The sequence below is a fragment of the Sciurus vulgaris genome, assembly GCF_902686455.1.
Source record: "Sciurus vulgaris genome assembly, chromosome: 16".
In the NCBI taxonomy this organism is placed as follows: domain Eukaryota; kingdom Metazoa; phylum Chordata; class Mammalia; order Rodentia; family Sciuridae; genus Sciurus; species Sciurus vulgaris.
In genome coordinates this window covers 19,617,755-19,638,562 of record NC_136477.1, presented here as the reverse complement: position 1 = coordinate 19,638,562, position 20,808 = coordinate 19,617,755, and the positions used below count along the sequence as shown (strand labels likewise).

General features: G+C 53.9%; 1 protein-coding gene across 1 annotated transcript in view; it reads right to left on the bottom strand.

Moving 5' to 3' along the window:
- Nucleotides 1-43: 43 nt before the first annotated feature.
- The window catches only part of SCAP (SREBF chaperone), a 59,210-nt gene continuing 38,445 nt past the window's right edge, over nucleotides 44-20,808 (bottom strand). Inside the window, exons 4-23 of the mRNA XM_079116697.1 lie at nucleotides 12,193-12,350; nucleotides 11,247-11,467; nucleotides 10,960-11,065; nucleotides 10,232-10,404; nucleotides 9,740-9,866; nucleotides 8,188-8,300; nucleotides 7,171-7,265; nucleotides 5,916-6,014; nucleotides 5,574-5,792; nucleotides 4,510-4,880; nucleotides 3,834-4,019; nucleotides 3,553-3,754; nucleotides 3,367-3,482; nucleotides 2,754-3,273; nucleotides 2,597-2,682; nucleotides 1,289-1,371; nucleotides 1,041-1,207; nucleotides 837-917; nucleotides 518-724; nucleotides 44-436 (exon numbers count right to left, since the gene is read on the bottom strand). Coding sequence (XP_078972823.1) covers nucleotides 191-436; nucleotides 518-724; nucleotides 837-917; nucleotides 1,041-1,207; nucleotides 1,289-1,371; nucleotides 2,597-2,682; nucleotides 2,754-3,273; nucleotides 3,367-3,482; nucleotides 3,553-3,754; nucleotides 3,834-4,019; nucleotides 4,510-4,880; nucleotides 5,574-5,792; nucleotides 5,916-6,014; nucleotides 7,171-7,265; nucleotides 8,188-8,300; nucleotides 9,740-9,866; nucleotides 10,232-10,404; nucleotides 10,960-11,065; nucleotides 11,247-11,467; nucleotides 12,193-12,350 — 3,576 coding nt within the window. The 3' untranslated portion in view covers nucleotides 44-190. The remainder of the gene's footprint in view (nucleotides 437-517; nucleotides 725-836; nucleotides 918-1,040; nucleotides 1,208-1,288; nucleotides 1,372-2,596; nucleotides 2,683-2,753; nucleotides 3,274-3,366; nucleotides 3,483-3,552; nucleotides 3,755-3,833; nucleotides 4,020-4,509; nucleotides 4,881-5,573; nucleotides 5,793-5,915; nucleotides 6,015-7,170; nucleotides 7,266-8,187; nucleotides 8,301-9,739; nucleotides 9,867-10,231; nucleotides 10,405-10,959; nucleotides 11,066-11,246; nucleotides 11,468-12,192; nucleotides 12,351-20,808) is intronic.

The window sequence follows — 20,808 nt, the reverse complement described above, 5'->3', positions numbered from 1 at the left end:
AAAGAGGATGGGAGATAAAAGTAGCTCAGGCCCCTGGCAAATGTGATTTTTAAAAAAGTTTAATATCACAGTCAGACAGGAGCTGCTGCCCTCAGTCTAGGTCCAGTGCGTCGGCCCCACATAGCACCCCAGCCCTGCTTGGGCAAGAGGCCCCCGTGCAGCCAGCTGAGGGGGTCTCAGCTGCCTGCTCTCAGTCCAGCTTCTCCAGCACGGAGGGCACGTACACCAAGCTGAGCTCACTGCCGAAGTTGCAGACAATGGCGGCATTGTCCAGCACCAGGATCTGGCGGGCCGGCTGGGCCTCGCTGTTCTTTCCCAGGTAGACTGTCTGTAATAGGTCCCCGTAGTTTAGGTCCCAAAAGGAGACGCAGCCCTGGCCGCCGGTCACCAGCAAGCTGTCTGAGATGACACCCAAACTTGCGCCACAGCCCAGGTCCTGAAGGCAAGGCCAGGAGAGGCTCAGTATCGAGTCCTTTCCTGAAGCCCCTGGACAATAGGCCCCACCCCACTTGCTTACCTGCTGAATGGAGTAGAGCTTGATGCCCGTGCTGCGGTCCCAGATGCTGATGAGGTCATCTAGGCCACTACTGATGACGCAGGAGGTGGTACAGGTGAGGGACGTGACGTCCCCACGGTGGGCAAACATGTGGCTGACCCGGCTGCCAGTCAGCACATCCCACAGGCATATGGCCCCATCTTGTCCTCCACTGGCCAGCACCATGGTCTGAGGGGAAGAAGCAGAGGAACAGGTCACTGTGGAATGCCTTTGTCAACAAGCATGTCCCCCATGCCCCAGTGCGTGGGGTCTTTGCTGAGCCTAGCTCGGTGCCCCTTACCTGGTCAATGTACACAGAAGTGATGGCTCCTGAGTGACCCTGCAGGGTGAAGAGGCAGCACGAATCCTCCAGACGGAACACCTGGGACGGGGAGGAGCAGGCTGTGGTCTCTGGGATTTCCCAAGTTACACTTTAGCCAGGAAATGCCTTCTGTCGCTCCTCAGCACCCCAGCCCCCCAAACCCGAGACATGAACACCACCCACTCTCAGCGTGTGGTCTTGGCTCCCCGTCACCAAGCGCCCTGCAGCAGCTTTCAGGGCTGTGATGGGTTTCTGGTGTGCGCAGGGCACTGTGTGGGTCAGGCGAAAGGCCACGGTGTCACTGCTGCTGTACACAGGGGATGAGGGCGCACTGCCTCGCCCTGGAGTCCCTGAAGAAGAGGGGCCAAGTGAGACCGAAAAAGCCACTGTCCGCAGCCCCTGCATCCGCCCGCCTGCCCCAGCCCTCTGACCTCGGAACTGCAGGGGACTGAGGGCAGTGTGGGTCTCCAGGGAGAAGAAATCGAGGGAACCGTTGAGACGAGCAGCCACAATCCTGGAAGAGAAGAACAGGTGGCTCCCTCTCAGCGAGATATGGAAACAACAAAGACAGAAAAGGCCAGTTTGGGAAGTGACATGAGGGACTGTGACCAAGAGGAAAACAAGGTGCTGAAAATACTTGCTGGGGCCCGAGTGCTTAAGTTGTAACTCTTTAATTATTAGCCTCTCTCTGCCTCAGTTTCTTCATCTATAAAATGGGGATTATAGTGCTTACCTCACAGGGTGGTTGTAAGGTTTAAATGACCTAATGTGTGAGGTGGTACCTAGTGAACTTCATGTCCAGCTGGAAATTAAAAAAGAAGTGGAAGAATCCCCTACATAGGCTGGGGCATTTCTGAGAAGGGAACCAGGACCTACGGACCTACGGTGGGGCTGTAATGTCACAGGGGCTGCTGCCTCAGGTAAAAGCAGTTTTGACCTCCACACATCCTACTGTTCCTTTTTCCATGAAGAAAAAAGGATTTTCTTTGGAATTCCCAAGAATTCCCAGCCATAGGCTGACAGGGATGGGTACATTTGCCCAGTAGCCCCCAAATCATGGAATGGGGGTAAAAACCTTACTCCAGCCTGTCTACAACCTGTGCCCTTGGGGAGGGGGAGGGGGAGGGGAGGGGCCAGGCAAAAGGGCAGAAATCAAGACAGTGCGCTAAGGGGCGGGGCTTCCCCAACTCCAGGGGCGGGAAAAGACCCCAGCCTAGATGGTGATGCCATCCACAGCCAGTCTCTGAAGGACGAGCTGGCTTGGAACAGGTGGTCAACAGGAGGCACCTGGACATGGCCTGGGCCAAAGTCCAAGAGCTAAGTCCTTGCAGGGAGTGTGTGCAGAGGAGTCAGGAACACCCCTGGGAAGAGGGTGCTGAGGGGCAAGAGGAGCAGGAGGAAGAGAGGAAAGGGGGCAGCACCCAGGACCCAAGAAAAAGGTTGTTTAACAGAGTTGTTCCTAACATGGATTCTCTGCAAATAAAAAATGCATCTGAGACCCAGAAAGGTCAGTAAGGATCAGGTCCTAAGAGGCTCTGACTTTGGAAGGGTAAAAGAGGAACACTGTCCTCACTGCCCGTTGTGACAGTGGCTGTGGGCCCTGTTGCAAGAACTTCACACCCCAAACTCATTTAGTCACCGCCCCTCCCTGCCAGGTGGACAGGTGGGGCTACATCAGAAAGGAAGTCGAGTTCCACCGTGGAGGGGCCCAGGGCCAGCAGGCAGCCCAGCACTCTCACCTTCTGTCCAGGAAGACGAGGGCTGTGATGCCAGAGGCGCCCTCTTCACTGCGGCAGCACAGCACACCCTCGATGGCGTCCCACACCTGCAAGCCAGGGGCTGTGAGTGCCCGGCAGGAAGGCCCGAAAGCCCTGCGTGGACAGCCCCGAGGCTCACCTCCAGCCGGCCACTGCTCCGCCCAACCACGATGAGGTTGCCCTGCAGCTCCAAGCTCCATATGGAGCCATCGGCACTGGGGGCCCAGGCAAAAGAAGGGGAGCCCTTCTCGGGGGAGCCCCCCTCATCCTCAGGGGCCAGAGGCAGTATGGGTCCTGGTGAGGGTGGGCGCAGAGTTGCTGTGCGCACAGTGGCCAGCGGCTCTTCCTGGTACACGCGCTGCACCAGGCGGCTGAAGTCATAACCTGGGGCATCCCGAGCGCGGCTGCAACCGGCACGGTGCCGGGGTTCAGGCTGAGCTGGCTCGGAGGCTCGCGGCTGTGCCGAGAAGTTGGTGTCAATTAAGCAAGTGAGGTCCGGCTGGTCCCCGAAGAGGGCAGGTGGCGGAGGGCCCCGAGGGCGGTGTCGCAACGGGGGGCTGTGTCCGAGCTCCTCGGGGCCAGCCTTCCCATTGTCTGACAGTCGCTCCCAGCCCTCCTGGGCCTCCAACACGCTGTTGCTGCCACTGTCCCGTCGCTGCCTGTTGGGTGGGGGCCAAGTGGACAGGTTGAAGAGGGGTCGTGTGGCGACATACAGTGGAGTCCGGGGCAGACTCACGGGGGGCAGCACCTACCCCAGGCGCGGGATACGGGTGATGCAGTCCCCGGTCTGAGCGTCCCACACGCAGACTCGGCCCGCCAGGCAGCAGCTCACCAGCAGCATGCCGTCACTGGCCAGGCACTCGATGTCCTGCAGGAACACACAACGTTGGCTCGGGCTGTGCCCAGACAGGCTGCCCGCCCAAGCAACCGCGGCTCACCATGAGGTGACCACGCAGCACCAGTGGCAGGATCTCCGTCTCAGGCGGCGTGTAGCCATAGTCATCGCAGGGCAGCTCCCCGCGCCGTCGCCTGCCGGGTCCGGAGCCAGGCTGCCCGTAGTTGCGTGGGCAGAGCACGCGGTAGAGACAGAGCAGCAGCAGCACCAGGACGATGCCGGCCGCCAGCCCCAGCGCTGCCACCCTGTGTGGGCATAGTGTGAGCGTGGCCTGCCAAACACCAAGGGCCACCCCCACCTCACCTTGTCCTGCCTTCTCCTTACTTGTACAACGTGACGTCACCGTGGGCCTGAGCCCCACCAGGCACTCTGGGCGCGCTCTCCCAGCCTGCGGGCACTGGCCCAGATGGGGCCCAGGCACTGCGGCCATCCTGCGGGTGCCGTCCTTCCAGAGCCTCCCTTGGGTTCAGACGTAGTGTGACTGGGATGACTGGCAGCAGGCTGATGTACCTGGGAGCAAGCAGTGGCCAGCCTCAGCAAGGAAGGACCCCTCCACTGGTCCTCCTGCCACTCCCACCAGCCGTGTCCCCTCCCTACTCTCCACCCAGGACTACTACTGCTCCCCAAGTAGTCCTCTCAGTATGCAGGATGTGGACAGGGGTGAACCCTCTGTTCTGGCACCCCAACCTGGCTCCCGCCCAGACACTACAGCCAAGCAGCCATTCGGGCCACACAGGTAGCTTCCTCACCCCTCCAGGCACAGTGGGTGAATCTCCTTCTGCCCAGGGGAAGAAGGGGCAACCTGTCACTCCTCAAGAGCAAGGACCCAGGGCCACCCTCTCAAGCTGTGGTTGCTGCAAGCTCCCATTCCCATATCTCAATCTTGAATCATTTTATTTGAAATTCAATACAGAATTCAAACCAGTGGATCTCCTGCCTGAGGGGGAGGGGTTCGCAGGCTGATCGCCAAGGGAAGGGCAATCGGCACAGCCCGGCTCACCTCTTGGCTAGCGTGATGTTGTAGTAGCTGAAGAGCGTGGGCCAGTGGCGAAAGGACAACTTCCTCCAAAGTTCCTCATCCTCAGGCCCCCAGGTTACCTCTGGAACTGGGCTGTCATGAACACCCTCTGCTGGACGCTCAGATGGCTCGCCTGGCAACGTCTGGTTCTCAGGTAGCTTGGGAGCATCAGGTTGAAAGAGGGAGAAGGCAGGATCCGGGTGGCTGGCAGGAAGCACGCCACTAGGCACAGGCATGGGGGCCAGGGCGCCCTCTCCCAGGGGGCTCTGTTCTGTCACCTGGGCAGCAAGGTAGGTGCGCAGCCCCGCTGGGTCCGTGTACACCAGGACTCCAATCCAGACAACAGTGCCAGCCTGCAGAGGGGCATCAGGGCTCAGGGACCCCGGCCTGGGTGTTCACAGTCACACAGCCCTGGCCTGTCCTCTCCTCCACTTCCCCAAGTCCTCTCCCACTGCCACCTGCTGGCACTTGCTACTAGAGGGGCCCGACAACCACTGGAGCACCTTCAGCTTTGACACACAACTCCTTCAGCCCTAACCTGCCCTCAGCTAGGGCTAGAGTGCTGCCACCATTCCCAGAGGACCAGCTGCCTGACCTGCACCGGAGGCCATACCCGCCCCGAGCCTCAGCCTCACTCGCCTTTCCCTCCAGCTCCTCAGGAGAGGTGCTGCTCCCTGGCAGCTGACCTGGCCCAGCTGGTGACCTATTTGCCTAGCCATTTCTGCCTCATGCAAGCTATACAGCAGCCAAGGAACCACACCCAGGAAACGTGATGGCCACACAGCAGTTCCAGTCCGGAGTATCCTGTCTTGCGGGCTCTAGTTCTTGGTCACCATCTAGGTGGCCCTGGAGCTCCTTCTCCCACAGGTGGGCTTATCTCCTTAGAAATCACCAAGGTCTGGGCAGGGAGGGCACAATGGGCAGCTCCCAAGGCCAGGCTTCAAGAGGCCACCAGGGCCTGAGGAGCACCCCTCCACCTCAAGGCAAAGGGCAGCACCCCACAGGAATCTAGTGCTGGCACCCCAGAGGGCAGGGTAGGCAGGTACCATGATGAGGCGCTGTGCCAGGCGGGTACGGGCCAGGAAGTAGATGACACGCAGCCTCTTGGGGAGTCGCAGGTTTCGGAAGGAAGATGGTTGCAGTGTGATGGTATGGGGTGTGGATGGCCGCACAGCCAGCTGCCTCTCCTGGCGTGCTGGCCGACCCCCAGGCTTGGCTGGGGGCAGGCATGCCTCCGGGGGCAGTCGCTTGTTCAGGTCCGCTAGCTGTGGGGCAAGCGGTCAGGCCTGAGTGCCGCCTGAGCGGAAGCACTGCCCCTGCCTGGGGTCTGTACCCCTCTCTCCCAGAGTTCCCTGAGGGTGGGACAGGTGGAGCTCAGCCACTCCTACCTCCATACGGCGAATGTCAATAGACAGGACGGTGGTGAAGAACAGCATCTGGAGGAAGAAGTCGGACACCAGGCCCACGACGGCGAAGAGACAGAACTCCTAGGTGAGCACACAAGGGGCGCCGTGACTACGTGGCCGCGAGCCCCAGAGAAGCAGCTCCCCGGCTGCAGGCACCTCGGAACCACAAGGCAGTGGCAGAGAGGGCGATGTGCTTGGAATGTGGAGCAGCCTGGTGGGGACAGGCCAGCCACTCACCCCATCCCCACCAGGGGGCAGCGCAGACCCCTCAAACCTCTCTAGAGAGGGCTGAGCCAGGGTGGTTCCCTCCCTCAATCTTCCCGTCCCCCAGAGCAGGGTCTGATCCACCTTGGAAATCTGTGGGTCCACCAGCCTGCTCCCCAAAGTGCCCTCCCCCACTGAGCCCTGACCCTGCTTGGGCCACAGACCTAGCTAAAGCCCAGGCCTGTCCCATTTCAGGGCTCTCAGACGCTTCCTGGCTGGTAACTGTACTGGCCCAAAGAAAGGAGACAGCAGGAGGGATTCATTCTGCCATAAAACTGAAAAAAAGTGTTCTTTCTGCTCCCCAAACCCTGTCAAGGGATGGGATTTTCTGGGATTTCCATTTTTCTCCCCTGCCCTGCTCCATACGTTAAGACAACAGGGTGAAACGTACAGTGGTTCTGAAGACTCAGGGCTACACCCTGCTTGGCAGACACTGCTTTTTCCAGGAGGAAAAGCTGGGAGCTCCTTCTCCCACAGGTGGGTTTATCTCCCCTATCCCCACAGCTGAGGGAGCGCACTTTGCCAAGAGAAGGGTCACTGTCTTATGGGTGGCAGCCCACCCACAGGGAGACCAGGTCATGCATCTGGAGGCTACAGCTATGGAGCAAGGTGAAATGGACTCCACGGTGTTTCTGCCTGAGCAGTGGGAAGCCGGGGCTGAGGAGTGCATAGCTGCTCCGCCATGCCCACAGGGCCTCCTTCCGCTACTGGGCTGAAGGGGAAAGCAAGTAGGGGAGATTCAGAGGCAGGGCCCGGCCGGGTAGGCTCTCGATGTCGTACAGTCAGGATGCGCCGAGTGCTGCTGAGCCGGGCGTACCAGAGCACCCTGCAACTGTGGCAGCCAGCTTACCAAGAGGGGTCCCATCTCACAGGCCAGGACGCCCGTGAGGAAAGAGGGGCGCACCTTGTCCTCAGCTGCACAGCCCCGTGGCTGGTTCCATGCTCAGCCAAGCAGCCAGCCCTGGGGCCTTACCTGGATGGCAGGCACGAGGGTGAAGTAGCCAATGAGGATGATGCCCAGCTCGGTTGCCACGTTCTTCATGATGGACCAGCTCTCGCTGCTGAGGCCTGCAGAGGGCAAGGCACGGGGCAGCACAGGCCCTCCCTGTGCTCCACGTCTGCACACCCCCATGGGGCCCACAGCGGGGTAGAGGCATCGGGAGGGGGCCCAGGCCACTGAAGGGTGCAGGGCAGAGCCACAGCCATCAGAGGGAGAAGCAGAGTCTTGAGGAAGGCAAGCCTCACCACTCTAACCTCACGGAACCGCCACGCGCCTTTCCTGTCTGGGCAGCATGGGTGACCTCAGAGTGCCTACCAGTGGCAGAACGGCTGGAGGAGTGGCAGACTAAGCTGGCTTCTCCTGTTCTCCCCATGGCAAGTCCCTGGTCCCCATGCCATCACACCATTGCCTGGATAAGGCTCCAAGTGCCTACGGGGTGGGGACTATTTCCCCTCATCTCTTCATGACCCCCATGCAGGGTCTGGCCTGTCACAGAAGCTCACAGAGGCTGGATGAGTGAATGGACAGCCAGACTCCAGCCCATTCTTCACAGACATGGGCTTTAAGAAGAGTCTGCTCAAGAGACCAGACCTCCAGGGGCAGGCTCTTGCTTTACTCTCTTTCCACAGAATTCCAAATCCCCAGTTCCCACCTGCGAGGTCATCTGTGGAGGCAGCACCTCCAGAGTGACAGCCCAGGCACCTGGGCATGTCATGGTGGAGTGAGACAGGAAGAATAGACACTAGCAGTGGGCCAGATGCAAGGCCACCACCAACCACGACCTCTGCAGCAGTCTGGTCTGCTCTCTTACTGACATGTGACCCAGGACAAGTAGTGTCCAGTGACCCCGTGGTTCCTTAAGGTAGCTGGTAGCAAGCTGCCAGGGCCTGGTGGCCCACTGAGTGCTATGTTGGCAGCCAGAGCAGGACAGGTTTCAAGGGCTCCGCTTTCTCAGGGGTGCACTGGCAAGAGGGGTAGGCCCCAGGTTACCTTGGGCAATCCGCAGCTTCACCTCGAGGTCCACTGGGGTGGAGACCACTGACTTGGTGAGCACCAACACATTCTCTAACCCAATAACCACCACCAGGTACGGGAAGATCTCGCTGGGGACAGAGAAGAAGATGGTGAGGGACATGTACTTTCACCAGGCTCAGGCCCTGGGAGGCTCCAGGGTTTCCAGCTTGTAGTGGTTGCGGAGTGACTCCCACCAGCACAGGGAAACCCTCCCCACCCTCCCTCACACACCAGGGCCTCTGTACACACAGCTCTCGGCTTTCAGGCACCAGCAACCACGCCAGTTCTCCCACCCAGCACAGGAGGAGGTTGGGGTGGCCCCTGGGGAGAGCTCCCCGCCCCGCTGCCAGGCCACACAGACTGCTGGCTAGAGCAGTGACTGCTGCCGAGACCCACACGACAACTCTAGGCCAAGCCGCCATCAGAACTAAAGGAAAGGGGTGAAAACAGCCTAAAGCCCTAAGCCTTTGCTGACAAGCTGCGTTTGGGAAGAGCAACTGCTCCTAAAGGACACCCTCCAGCTGGCCAAGCCCCAGGGTCACGCTGCTTCTAACAGACTCCGAGGAACTGGAAGTGAGGGAGGCCTGCAGGCAGGGGTGAGGGAGGGGGGGTGTGGGAAGGGAAGCAGTGTTTCACCGACAAGGGAAGTAACAGAAGCAACACAAAGTCACTCTTCTGCAGAGCACGTGCCTAGCACACACGAAGCCGGAGTTCCATCCTCCAAACCACAAAATAAATGGAAGGGCGGGCGTGGGGAGGGAGGGAAGAAGGAAGATGGGTCACTTTAGCTACGACCCGGCAGATAAGCCTAGCTCTGGTACAGACCAGTGGGTTAGTAGCACTAACAGGCAGGTAGGGCCAGTCAGAGAGGAGGGGAAAGCCTGAGGACAAACAGGGAAGGGCTTCCAGGCTGACTCAGAGAGGAACAGCAAAGGCAGAGCAAACGTCACTGCAGGAGGTGATGAATTACAGTATTCTCAAGTCCTTTACAAAACTCACTCTAAGCTTATTCTCTGATTGGGCATTTAAATCTCTTAACCATGAAAAGAAATGTATCCTTCACACCCTTCTATGACATAAGCCACCAAGAACGAGCACGCACGTGTGTGTAACACAAACACACATCCATCACACAAGGAGTGTATACCCATGGATACACAAATATATTTCCTATATACACAAAATCTTATAAGCACATAAATATACACACACCTATGTATGTACTATATGTAAACACATGCCCTACAACACACATGTATAGAGACAAGCGAGATGCTCAAAGAGAAAGAGCATGTAGGGCTGGGGATATAGCTCAGCTGGTAGAGTGCTTGCCTCCAAAGTACAAGGCCCCGGCTTCAATCCCCAGAATCGCAAATTAAAAAAAAAGAGAAGGAACATGTACCTCTTGAATGTAAAAAACAGCAAGGGGAAGACATGGGGTAGTTCAAGGAGGGCCAAGTACCCAGATGTGCAAGGCTCTGGCCTGAGGGCCCACACTGTGGCCCAAGGGAACCAGCTGGGGACCTACCCGCCATTGAGGGTGGGCGTCAGGCCAAAGAGAGTGCAGAGGCCCACAGACATGAGCAGCGAGCTGAGCACCGTGACCACGGCGGCCAAGGCCAGGCCCCACTTGGACTTGACCATGTCGATCTTGCCTGTAGGGCAGAGAGGACACATTAAGGCAGCACCTCCCCAGCCCCTGGTCCTTCTTAACTGATCTCCTGGGAGCATACAGGTGTGCCCTGCCTTTATGTGCCCTGACAATCAAGGAAAGAGTTCCTGGTTTAACCAAAAGAAAGGGACAGTCATGGACACTTCCCAGTCTCGTGCACTTGGCACATTCTTTGGGAACTCTAACCCAGGAAGGGTCTTTCCCTGAGAAGTGAGAGGAGCCCTGGACCCACCTGAGCCCCCAAGACTCTGACTTTGGTGACCACAAGGCATTTCCACATCTCTACCCCAAGCCCCTCCAGAGGCAGGGAAGTGGGTGATGTGGAGATGCTCCCTGCCATGGACCTACGTGTGGAGAAGTAGATGTAAGCAAACAGGATGATGTAGGTGGTCACAAGAGGGATGAGCTCGGCAATCCCAATCTCCTCCTTGAAGTGCACGTGGACCAGGCTCTCCGCGCGAAGGCTGCAGTTGGGGCTGGGATGCAGAAGCATGAGGCGGGCACGCAGGCTGCCCAGAAACCTGGAGACAAGAAAACCCCTGGAAGGGTCCCTCTAGGCTTCTCTCCCCCTGTTGGGAGAAAACTTCTCCAAGGTTCTAAACTTCTTCATAGTTCCCAGGGGTGCTGGAAGAATTACAATGCTGGCCAAGTTGTCTCAGGAGCTCCCCTGCTCCTTCCCTGATCTGTTACACCACCTCGATTGCCAAAGGCCCAGGAGGGCCAACTGGAGGCTCCTCAAGTGTCCTGTCAACGGGGAGAGCTGCCTGTCGTGCTCCATGAGGAAGGACTCAGCAGTTATCTGCTGGGGCTGCCTGCCGAGGCTGGAACCAGAGAGACGCTGGGACACGGAACTGTCAGCCTCGCTTCAGGCCCTTGTTCTTAGCAGGCTGTCAAGCCATCCCCATTTGAATGCAGCAAACAACACCCTAAGGGTGTCTAAGGGATATAACATTTTACCAAGAGGCCCCAAAACTATCCAAGTTGTCAGGGGGCATTCTGAACCCTGTGGGCAGAACAGGGACCTCTCAGCCTCATGTCAACATGGAGCAGTCAGACCCAGAACCTGAGCACCTTACTTGGCATGGTAGCGCTGGAAGACCAGGGTGATGGTGTAGGAGACCATCCTCTTCCTTGTGTAGAGGCTCACCCCACTGTACTTCCCAGGAACACCAAAGAGCAAGTCTGCAGGCAGAGACCAGTGGGCACTGACAAGGAATGGCAGCCACTGCAGGGCCACCAAGGGCCCTTCCCCACCCCCACCCTTAGAGTCAGGGTAACCCCCATCTGCCAGAGCACCCATCCCAGGAGAGATGGCGGCCAGCGGGCTCCCGTGTGGGTCCTCAGGGAACCTGGGCTGGGGTACCCTTGAGTGTGGCTGACGTCTGCAGAGTTTTGGGCTCATGCTGGTGGATGGTGCCAATGATGTCAGGGTCAGCATGGAAGCGTTCCCGGTCATTCTGCCAGAAGTTCCCAGGGGACAGCAGTAGGCAGCCATGCTCAGGCAGTAGGTTCCGGAGTTTCCTGAGGCCTGGCAGCAGCTCAGTCACCTGCAGGCACACCTCCTCCAGGCTCCGGATCCCGGAGCTGAGCAGGAGACAGGACAAGGTACATGCTGTGCCTGCCAGCAGAGGGCGGCTCACTGGACTCATGGGGCACCTCTGCCACCAGGGGAAAGTACTGCCAGAGGGTCACCAACCAAACCATGTGGCTGCCTGGCCTTCAAAGTGAACACGGAGCCCACAACACCTCCAAGGAGTGGGGGGCGCGGAAGAGCCCCTGCTGAAACATTCCAGTCAATTTAGTGGGCGAGGCAGGTGAGTAGGAGAAATTGAGGGTTTCACAGTTCACCAAAATCCTCGTCAAAGTCCTCGCTAACTAAAACCAAGCAGTGGCAGCCAATAAAGTCGAAAGCGCCAGAGAGCTACTGAGGGGCCGGGAAGCGGGCCCAGCGTTAAGGTTTCTGAAGGAATCCCCGGTGCAGCCTGCTTCTCGTCCTCAGAGCCATTATGACACCCACATCTTACAACCCAGAGGTAAGGAGCCACCTGAGTCATGAGCCAGCTAGTCCTCAGCGAGCTCACCAGAGGCAAGCCTGTGGACGCTCACTCTGTCTAAGGTGTGGGGATCAGGACTCCCCAGTCCCAGGGGAACACAGTGCAAGGATGCGGGAGGTTGGGAGCAGGCTCCCTCTTCCTCCTGGCTGTCCTACCTCTGCAGAGCTAGCTGGCTCACTGGAGTTACAGCGAGGCTGTGGTGCTCCCTTCAGTTCAGAATGGGTTTGGGGAGGCCAGGGTTCCTGGGAGGGGTACCTGTCTCTCAGCACGTGGTTCCGGATCTCCTCCACCAGCTGGAATGCCCGGGACAGAGGTGAGCGGAACACATCTACTGCCAGAAGGTTCTTATGCCAGGGAGACACTGAGGACTTCACAAATATCTGCTGGATGTAAGCCACGGGGGGACCCACGTACTGCAGAAGAAATGGGGGTAGAGCAGGAAGGTCAGCTCAGCGCAGGAGAGAGAAACACGGGTCCACATTCAGAAAGGACTTGCTGAGCGACTCTTATGTGGGACCCACTGTGGGCAAGCTATGATGCACAGGCCAAAGCCGGGCCCAGGCTTGTTTCTCTCAAATTTCTAAGAGCACTGTCCCCCACTTTCCATTACTGTCTCTGCTGCTCCCACACTTCCAGAGTTGAATGCAACAGAGGCTATCTGGTCAGCAAAGCCTAGAATGTCACTATCCAGCTTTTAAGGAACATTTGCAATAGAATACCAGCTCCCAAAAGGATGCAGCCCGTCTCACAATCCAGGTTTCACACGCGCAGTGGGGCAATGGGTTGTGAAGATCAAAAGACCCCATTTTAAATTCTGGTTCTCCAACTACCTGGCCTTGGAAGAGCTTGAACTTCTCTGGGTTTCATTTTCCTCATTGTGGAAGAAGGATAACAACGTTCTCCTGCAGCATCCAGAGGTCTCACCCGCCTCCCTCCATATATACACACGGGAATATAAATGGCATATGCAGAGATGAAGGAGTCAGAAACAGCAGCAATAAACAGCAGGGTGCATCATTCTGTCTGACCCATGACAGTCCTGCCTGTGCAGTGCCTTTTGGGGGTTCCAGGATTCGATGGGGACTCAAACACAGGTCTCCTCACTATACTTCCTCACTAGAACCTGCCATCTACCCTCACAGGATGTACAAAAAGCACACAGTGACAAGTGTCCACATGCGCAAACCCCAGTGACAGCATCGTCAGGGCGCACCCCTACCACACACGCTGGGTCAGCTGTGGCTGAGTGGCTATCAGGATGGGCAAGGGAGGGCATCTGATGAGCAAAGGACACTGAGAACACAGAGACCGGCAGGAATAAAGAAAATTACAGGGAAAATGAGATGTGGGCCAGGACAAGGCCCAGCCCAACTGTCTGCACTTCATCAGGCAAAGAAAAGTCCCGGCCGGGGGAAGCCCGCCCAGACAAGAACCATGCACACGTGGGGCTTCCGCACAGCCAAGCCTCAGGCAGGCCTCCTCCACTGACATCCACTGAACCTCCCAAGCAGGGATTCCACATCTTTCCAGCCCTTTCAAGACCTTGGCTTGATCATTTCTCATCAACTCACCATCCAACATACGTGCCTGCACATTCCCTCTTCAGCCGTCAAAATCCTCTCACAGTTTACACCCTGGTGCATACCCAGTAGGCCCTCAGGAGGCTGAGGCTGGAGGATCATACAAGTTCAAGGCCAGCCTGGGCAACTTAGTGAAACCCTGTCTCAAGTTCAAAAATAAAAAGGGGATGTAGCTCGGTAGTAAAGCACCCCTGGGTTCAATCTCTAGTACCCAGGGCAGGGGTGCGGGGGGGACCCTCTTATGGTAGTTTATTCCATAGGCATTGGCTTAGGTCTTGTCACTGACTATCTTAGTTTGCGTGCCCCCAGAAGTAAACCCTAAGACAAGTAATTTATCTGGGCAGTGTAGGAAACAGGGAAGGGAGGCAGCTGACAAAAGGTTCAGAGCCCGGCACAGTGGCACACACTTATAATCCCTGCCACTTGGGAGGCTGAGGCCGGAGGATCACAAGTTCAAGGCCAGTGTGGGCAACTTGGTGAGACCCTGAGTCGAAAATAAAAAGGATGGGGTGTGTAGCTCAGTACTAAAGAGCCCCTGGGTTTCATCTCAAGCACCTACCCCCACAACAAGAAGACCTGGGTGTTGAGCAAGTGACCTCTGTGGACGCCTGCAGATGAGAGCAGAGGGATTGCCTGCTGCTCCCGCACTTACTGGTTGAGGACTGCTCCTGGGGACACGAGCTGTGGAGCGCTGTAGGCCTCTGTACCTAAGACCCTCTGAGAGTGAGAGGCAGATGCTGGTGGGGGGAAGGCATTTAAAGGGGAGCCTTTAAATCATTCACCATCCCTACCTGACGCTCGAGTTGGAAATAGATATGGACACATGAAAGATGGGGTCCTGAACACAGACAGAGGAGGCTCAAGGACAACAGAATCCAAGTACTGTGTGCAGAAAGGGGGTCCTGAGCCATGCATGGCGGTACACACTTGTAACTCCAATAACTTGGGAGGCTAAGGCAGGAGGTTCCCAAGTTTAAGGCCAGTCTCAGTAACTGAGCAAAACCGTCAGTTATTTAGCAAGACCCTGCCTCAAAATAAAAAATAAAAAGGGCTGGCATGTAGATCAGTGGTTAAATACCCTGGATTTAATACTCAGTACCAAAACTGAAAAGGGGGCACTGGCGACGAGATGGGGCAGTGCAGACAGCCTTCTAACATGCCCCCAGTAAACAGTGCCTCCTATGGTTGGTGCCCCTGTGTGATGCTGTCCCTTTAAAAGCAGGCTGAATCTACCGATATGCTTTTGACAATACACCAAAGTGATGTCACTTTTGAGATTAGGTTACAAAACACTATGACTAATCCCCCCGTCTTTTGGAACCACTGATCTGATGAAATCAGATGCTTACTGTGAGCAAGGAACCAAGGGAGCCTTCATCCAACACCCAGTGAGGGGGAACTGAGGCCCCAGTTCAATAGCCACGAGGACCTGCTGACAGCCAGCCCTGTGAGTGAGCGTGGAGGCAGAGCTTCCCCAGCTGAGCTCCGATTACTACAGCCTCAAGGACCCAGGTAAGAAAAGCCAGGCTCTGAGATACGACATGTGTCCAAGGTCACACAGCTAATAGCAAGCGGAGGCAGGATTAAAACCCAGAGCTGTCACTCTCAAGGCTGTTTTTCCTCTACAGCAAACCTCCCCGTGCAGTTCTGAATACCGTGAGTTCCCATGGAGACCAGACCACGGGAGCAAAGGCCCAGCATGCACAGCATGGGGGAAGAGGCAGCACCAGGTCCTCTCTGGCCACCACCATTCGTAGCACCAAGGCCCTGCTCGGGGTTCCTAAGGAAGTCTGTGCCCAGGTTCAGGCAGCCAATACAGGCCCTGCAACACTGGTCTTGAAGCCCAGCACAGAACCAACTCAGCCACCCCTGTGGGCCTGCCAGGTGGGGCTTGGTGGAAGGTTCTGGTTTCCATGACAGGCAGGCCTAGGGGAGCCGGGTCAGTGCGGGAGGCCTCAGGTTATGCCTAAAATTGTCTAGACTGGGTGTGGTGGCACATGTGTGATCTCAGCAACTCAAGAGGCTGAGGCAGAAGGATTGAAAGTCTGAAACCAACCTCATCCATTTAGTGAAACTCTCAGCAACTTAGTGAGACTCTGTCTCAAAAAAAAAAAAAAAAAGAAAGAAATTATTTTCTATTTCTATTTTAAATATAATCCTTCCTTCACATGTAGACAGAGCTACCAACTCCAGGTATGTTACTTTTACACTGACCCACCTACGGCTCCCTTCAGAACACGATACAGAGGACTCTTCTAGAGAAGAAGGCCCCAATCCTTGTCCTCTCACCTGGGTGGGTAAGCGGGGAAAAAGGGAAGAACAGGCTCAGAAGGCCCACCTGAGTTCAAATTCTAGCTCCACTACTCCCTGGCTCTGTGCGTTGGGTAGGGGTCTCTGGGTTTCCTGAGCCTTAGCCCCTTCCTGACTCACTCAGGGAAATGGGAATAAACCCTCAGACCTCACCAGACCACTGAGTAGCAACCAAAATAAGTGTCTGGTTGAAATGTTACCCCTTAAAACTATGAAAACAATCTGGTGTGCCAGGCACAGTCATCTCAGTCTTCAATAAAATCAGTCTTCTTACCAATGACATGACCAGCAGTGCCTCTAAGGAACAGCTTCCTCTGCCTGCAAATTTAAAGTTTAAACTCAACAGCCCAGATTCAACTTGATCCCACCTACCTTACCACCTACCATGCTCCAAGAAAAACTGCAGACTCGCTGTCACCTCAACAAGCCTGCTGTTTCTTTACTTAACAAGAAAACTTTCCTGACTGTAACAACAAATCCCACCATTAGGTACAACTACAATGCACCAATAAAAAAGAAAAAACAGTAGACCTTTCCGGAGCATTCGCTAGGTGTAAAACATGAGTGCCTGTAAATCTGCATGAAAATGACTCCAGCAGGGTGTCAAGACAGAGCAGGAACCAGGCACACAGGTCAAAGCCAGGAAGGGTTCCTGGAGGAAGTGGCAGTGAGCTGGGGAAGCCTATGGTGTCACACTAGTCACAGTGCAGGGCTATCCAGGTAGGTGAACCTTCCTTCTCTACCTTTGCTCTGGCCAGCCAGACCTAATCAAAGACAATGACAATCACAGACATTTGCTGAATGCAAACAATGGGCTAAGTCTTTGCATTCCTTCACTTAACCCTTGTGACAGTGTTTAATGTAGGTATAATTATTGTCCACATTTTATGATTGTGGAAACTAAAGTAAAAAAGTGTTAAGTAATTTGCCCAAGATCACAGAGTCTCTGCTGTTTCTGCTGCTCTTCCTCCTCTTCCTCTGGGAACACCTGCCCTCTGCCCAGGGTGAGCTGTCCTTTCCCGGCCCTAAAAGACCCTGACTCCAACACAGAATGCACCAAACTCCGCACAAGGACCTGGCAGGGTCGATTAGAGACCTTTCTGGAGGAGACGCAGGCTGCCAACTGCACGCTGCCTCCCCACCCAGCCTGGGGAGGATCCCCTCAGCAAAGGAGGAGAAGAGAGCCCTGCCCCCAGCACGCAGATCCACATGAAACCACAACCACATGAAAAGAAAGCAACTCCATGCAAAAGAGCCAAACACGTAAACACACAGCACAAAGTGAAGACAGTCAAGCACAACATTCCCTTGAAAAGGTGAGCAACATCACGAGTCATCTGGGAAACGCAAATTAAAACCACAGTGAGATTTCTCCATACATCTATCAGAAAGGCTGAACCACAAACTCAACAACTCATAGTACCAAGACCTCACAGCACAAAGACTGAACCTTAATGTACGAAATTTTAAAAATAAATTGGGAAAGTTGGGTGTGGTGGCACACACCTATAATCCCAGTGGCTCAGGAGGCTGAGGCAGGAGGATCCTGAGTTCAAAGGCAGCCTCAGTAAAAGCAAGGCATTAAGCAACTCAGTGAGACCCTGTCTCTAAATAAAATACAAAAATGGGCTGGGGATGTGACTCAGTGGTCGAGTGCTCCTGAATTTAATCCCCAGTATACACACACAAAAAAAGCCAGTATGGGCAACTCAGCCAGAGCCTGCCACAAAATAAAAGATATAAAGGGCTGGGGACCTAGCTCAGTGGTAGATACAGCACCCCTGGGTTCAATCTTCAGGACAAAAACAAAAAGGGGGGATGTGAAAAGATTAACACTTGATCTCTGTAGACTTCCTTCCAAAACTAAAGGGTATTCAGATTTCCCTGGTTTTTGCCTAACGTCCTTTTTGTCTTTTGGGATCTCATCAAGGACAATATATATTTCATTGTCACATCTCCTGAGGTTTCTCTTAGCTTATGACAGTTTCTCAGACTTTCCTGTTTTTTATATCGATTTTTCCCTGCCTTGGTACCAGGACTGAACCCAGGGGTGCTTATTCACTGAGCCACATCCCCAGTTCTTTTTATATTTTATTTTGAGATAGGGTCTTGCTAAGTTGCTTAGGGCCTGGCTGGGTTGCTGAGGTTGTCTTTGAACTTTCGATCCTCCTGCCTCAGCCTCTTGAATGGCTGGGATTACAGGTGTGCGCCACTATACCCAGTTACCCTGATGTTTTGAGCTCAACTGGGATTTGTCTGATATTTTACTTATTTGAATAGGGTTATGGGTCTTGGAGGAAGATCCCAGAGATAAAGAGTCCTCCTCCTCACAGATCAAGAGCACATACCACCAGTATGACTCGTTACTGTGGTTAACCTCTGTCACCTTGATGAAAAGCTGTCTGTCAGGTTTCAGGCTTCTTCACTGAGTCACTCTTCCTCTCTCTATACTGTACATTTTCTTTTTCTTTTTTTTTTTTTTTTTTTTTTTTTTTGGTACTGGGGACTGAACCCAGGGGTGCTTTACAGTCCGTCCTTTTTGTTTTATTTTGAGACAGGGTCTCACTAAGTTACCGAGGCTAGCCTCAAAATTGCAATCCTCCTGCCTCGGCCTCCCAAGTCACTGGCAGGCGTGCACCAGTTCTGTACTCTTTGGCAGGCAGTCGCTATGTGCAATCCACACCTGGGAAGTGGGGAGTTATGCTTGACTTTCCTGAAGGAGGGGTAGCTACATAAATTATTTAGAGGGTTGGGGTTGTAGCTCAGCAGTAGAGCACTTGCCTAGCATGTGTGAGACACTGGGTTTGATCCTTAGCACCACATAAAAATAAATAAATAAAGGTATTGCATCCATCTACAACTAAAAAATATTTTTTAAATTATTTAGAATTTTTTTTACCTAAGAGATATGTCTAATGTCCTCCATTTATACATTTAGTTAATCAAATGGATTCAGCACAAGGATATTTATTTTATAATCTGGGTATACAAATATATTCCATACTTTTTTTTTGGCAAAAATTGTTCTAGCATTGACCACTGGGAACTCTTTTCAATTGGTGCCTTTCTCTCTTTTTTTTTTTTTTTTTTTTTTCGGTGCTGGGGACCGAACTCAGGGACCTGTGCTTGCAACGCAAGTACTCTACTGACTGAGCTATCTCCCTGACCCACTTTTATCTCTTTAACATATATTTATTTTGTTTTTGGGGTTTTTTTGAATATTTTTTTAGATGTTGATGGACCTTTATTTTATTCATTTATTTATATGTGGTGCTGGGATTGAACTCAGTGTCTCACACATGCCAGGCAAGTGCTCTACCACTGAGCTACAAGCCCAGCCCTCATATATTTATTTCAAACTTTAAAAAAAAATTGTCTTCTTTTTCTCAGCAAAGGATACAATCAATAATGTAAAAAGACAGCTTACAGAGTGGGAGAAAATCTTTTCCACACGCACTTCAAATACAGCACTAATCTCCAAAATTTATAAAGAACTTACAAAACTTACACCGAAAATACAAAGAACCCAATCAATAAATGGGCCAAGGAACTGGAAGACACTATAGAAGAAGATACACAGGTGATTAATAAATATATGAAGAAGTGTTCAACATCTTTAGTAATTAGAGAAAGGCAAATTATAACAACTCTTGAGATTTCATCTTACTCCAATTACAATGGATATTATCAAGAACACAAACAATAGATGTTGGTGTGCATGTGGGGGAAAAGGCACACTCATACATTGCTGGTGGAGTTGCAAATTGGTGCAGCCACTCTGGAAAGCAGTATGGAGATTCCTCAGAAACTTGGAATGGACCCACCTTTTGACCCAGTTATCCCACTCCTCAGTTTATATCCAAAGGACTTAAAATTAGCATACTGCAGTGAAGCAGCACATCAATGTTTATAGAAGCTCAATTCACAATAGCTAGATTGTGGAACCAACCTAGATGCCCTTCAATAGATGAATGGATAAAGAAACTGTGGTATATATACACAATGGAATATTATTCAGCCATAAAGAATAATATTATGGCATTTGCAGATAAATGGATGGAATGGGAGAATATCATGCTAAGTGAAATAAGCCAATCTCAAAAAACCAAAGGCCAAATGTTTTCCCTGATAAGTGGATGATGACACATAATGGGGGTGGGGGATAGGGGGTGAGAGAAGAATGGAGGAACTTTAGATTACATAGAGGGAAGTGAGAGGTAGGAGGGGGTGGGGTATGAAAGATGGTGGAATGAGACAGACACCATCACCCTATGTACATGTATGATCACATGAATGGTGTGAATCTACATCGTGCACAACCACAGAAACAAAAAGTCATACCCCATTTGTGTACAATGACTCAAAATGCAGTCTGCAAAAATAAAATAAATAAATAAAAATTTAAAGAGAGATTTTCTTCTCTTCCCAACCTGAGCAGGATATCCTCAAGGACAGTGGGCCTCTAGCTTGTCCCCAACATCCTGTGGGCACACCACAGACAGGCAAAGGCAGTGCGGAGCAGGGGATGAGGGAAGGAGGAGGGGCCCCGTTTCTGGTGTGCCTGCAGGGTGCTGCTTGTGCACCCCACTTTCCCTCTGGAAGCCTTCCTCTTACCTTCTTAGCCAGGTGAGGAAGTTGGCAAGCAAGCACCCACCTTCAGCAACAGGGTTTGGCGACGGGGCAGGCAGGTGACCCCATTCAGAGCCTGCTGGACTCCCCTGTCTCCATGTATTGGAAAGGCTGGGGCGTGGCTAAGTGGTGGGGCACTTGCTAGCTTGCACGAGGTCCCGGTTGCACTCTCAACACCTCACAGCAGGGCTCCTGGAGCCACTGCTAGACCTGGAGGGCTTGTTTGGAGTTCTAGCAGGGAAGCATGGTTACCTGTGTAGTCTTGACTGCAGAACGGTCCTCCTTTATCAGAGAGGGTGGTCCTCATCCACTGAGCACACAGCTTAGGGAGGGACGCACAGTGAGGGAAAGA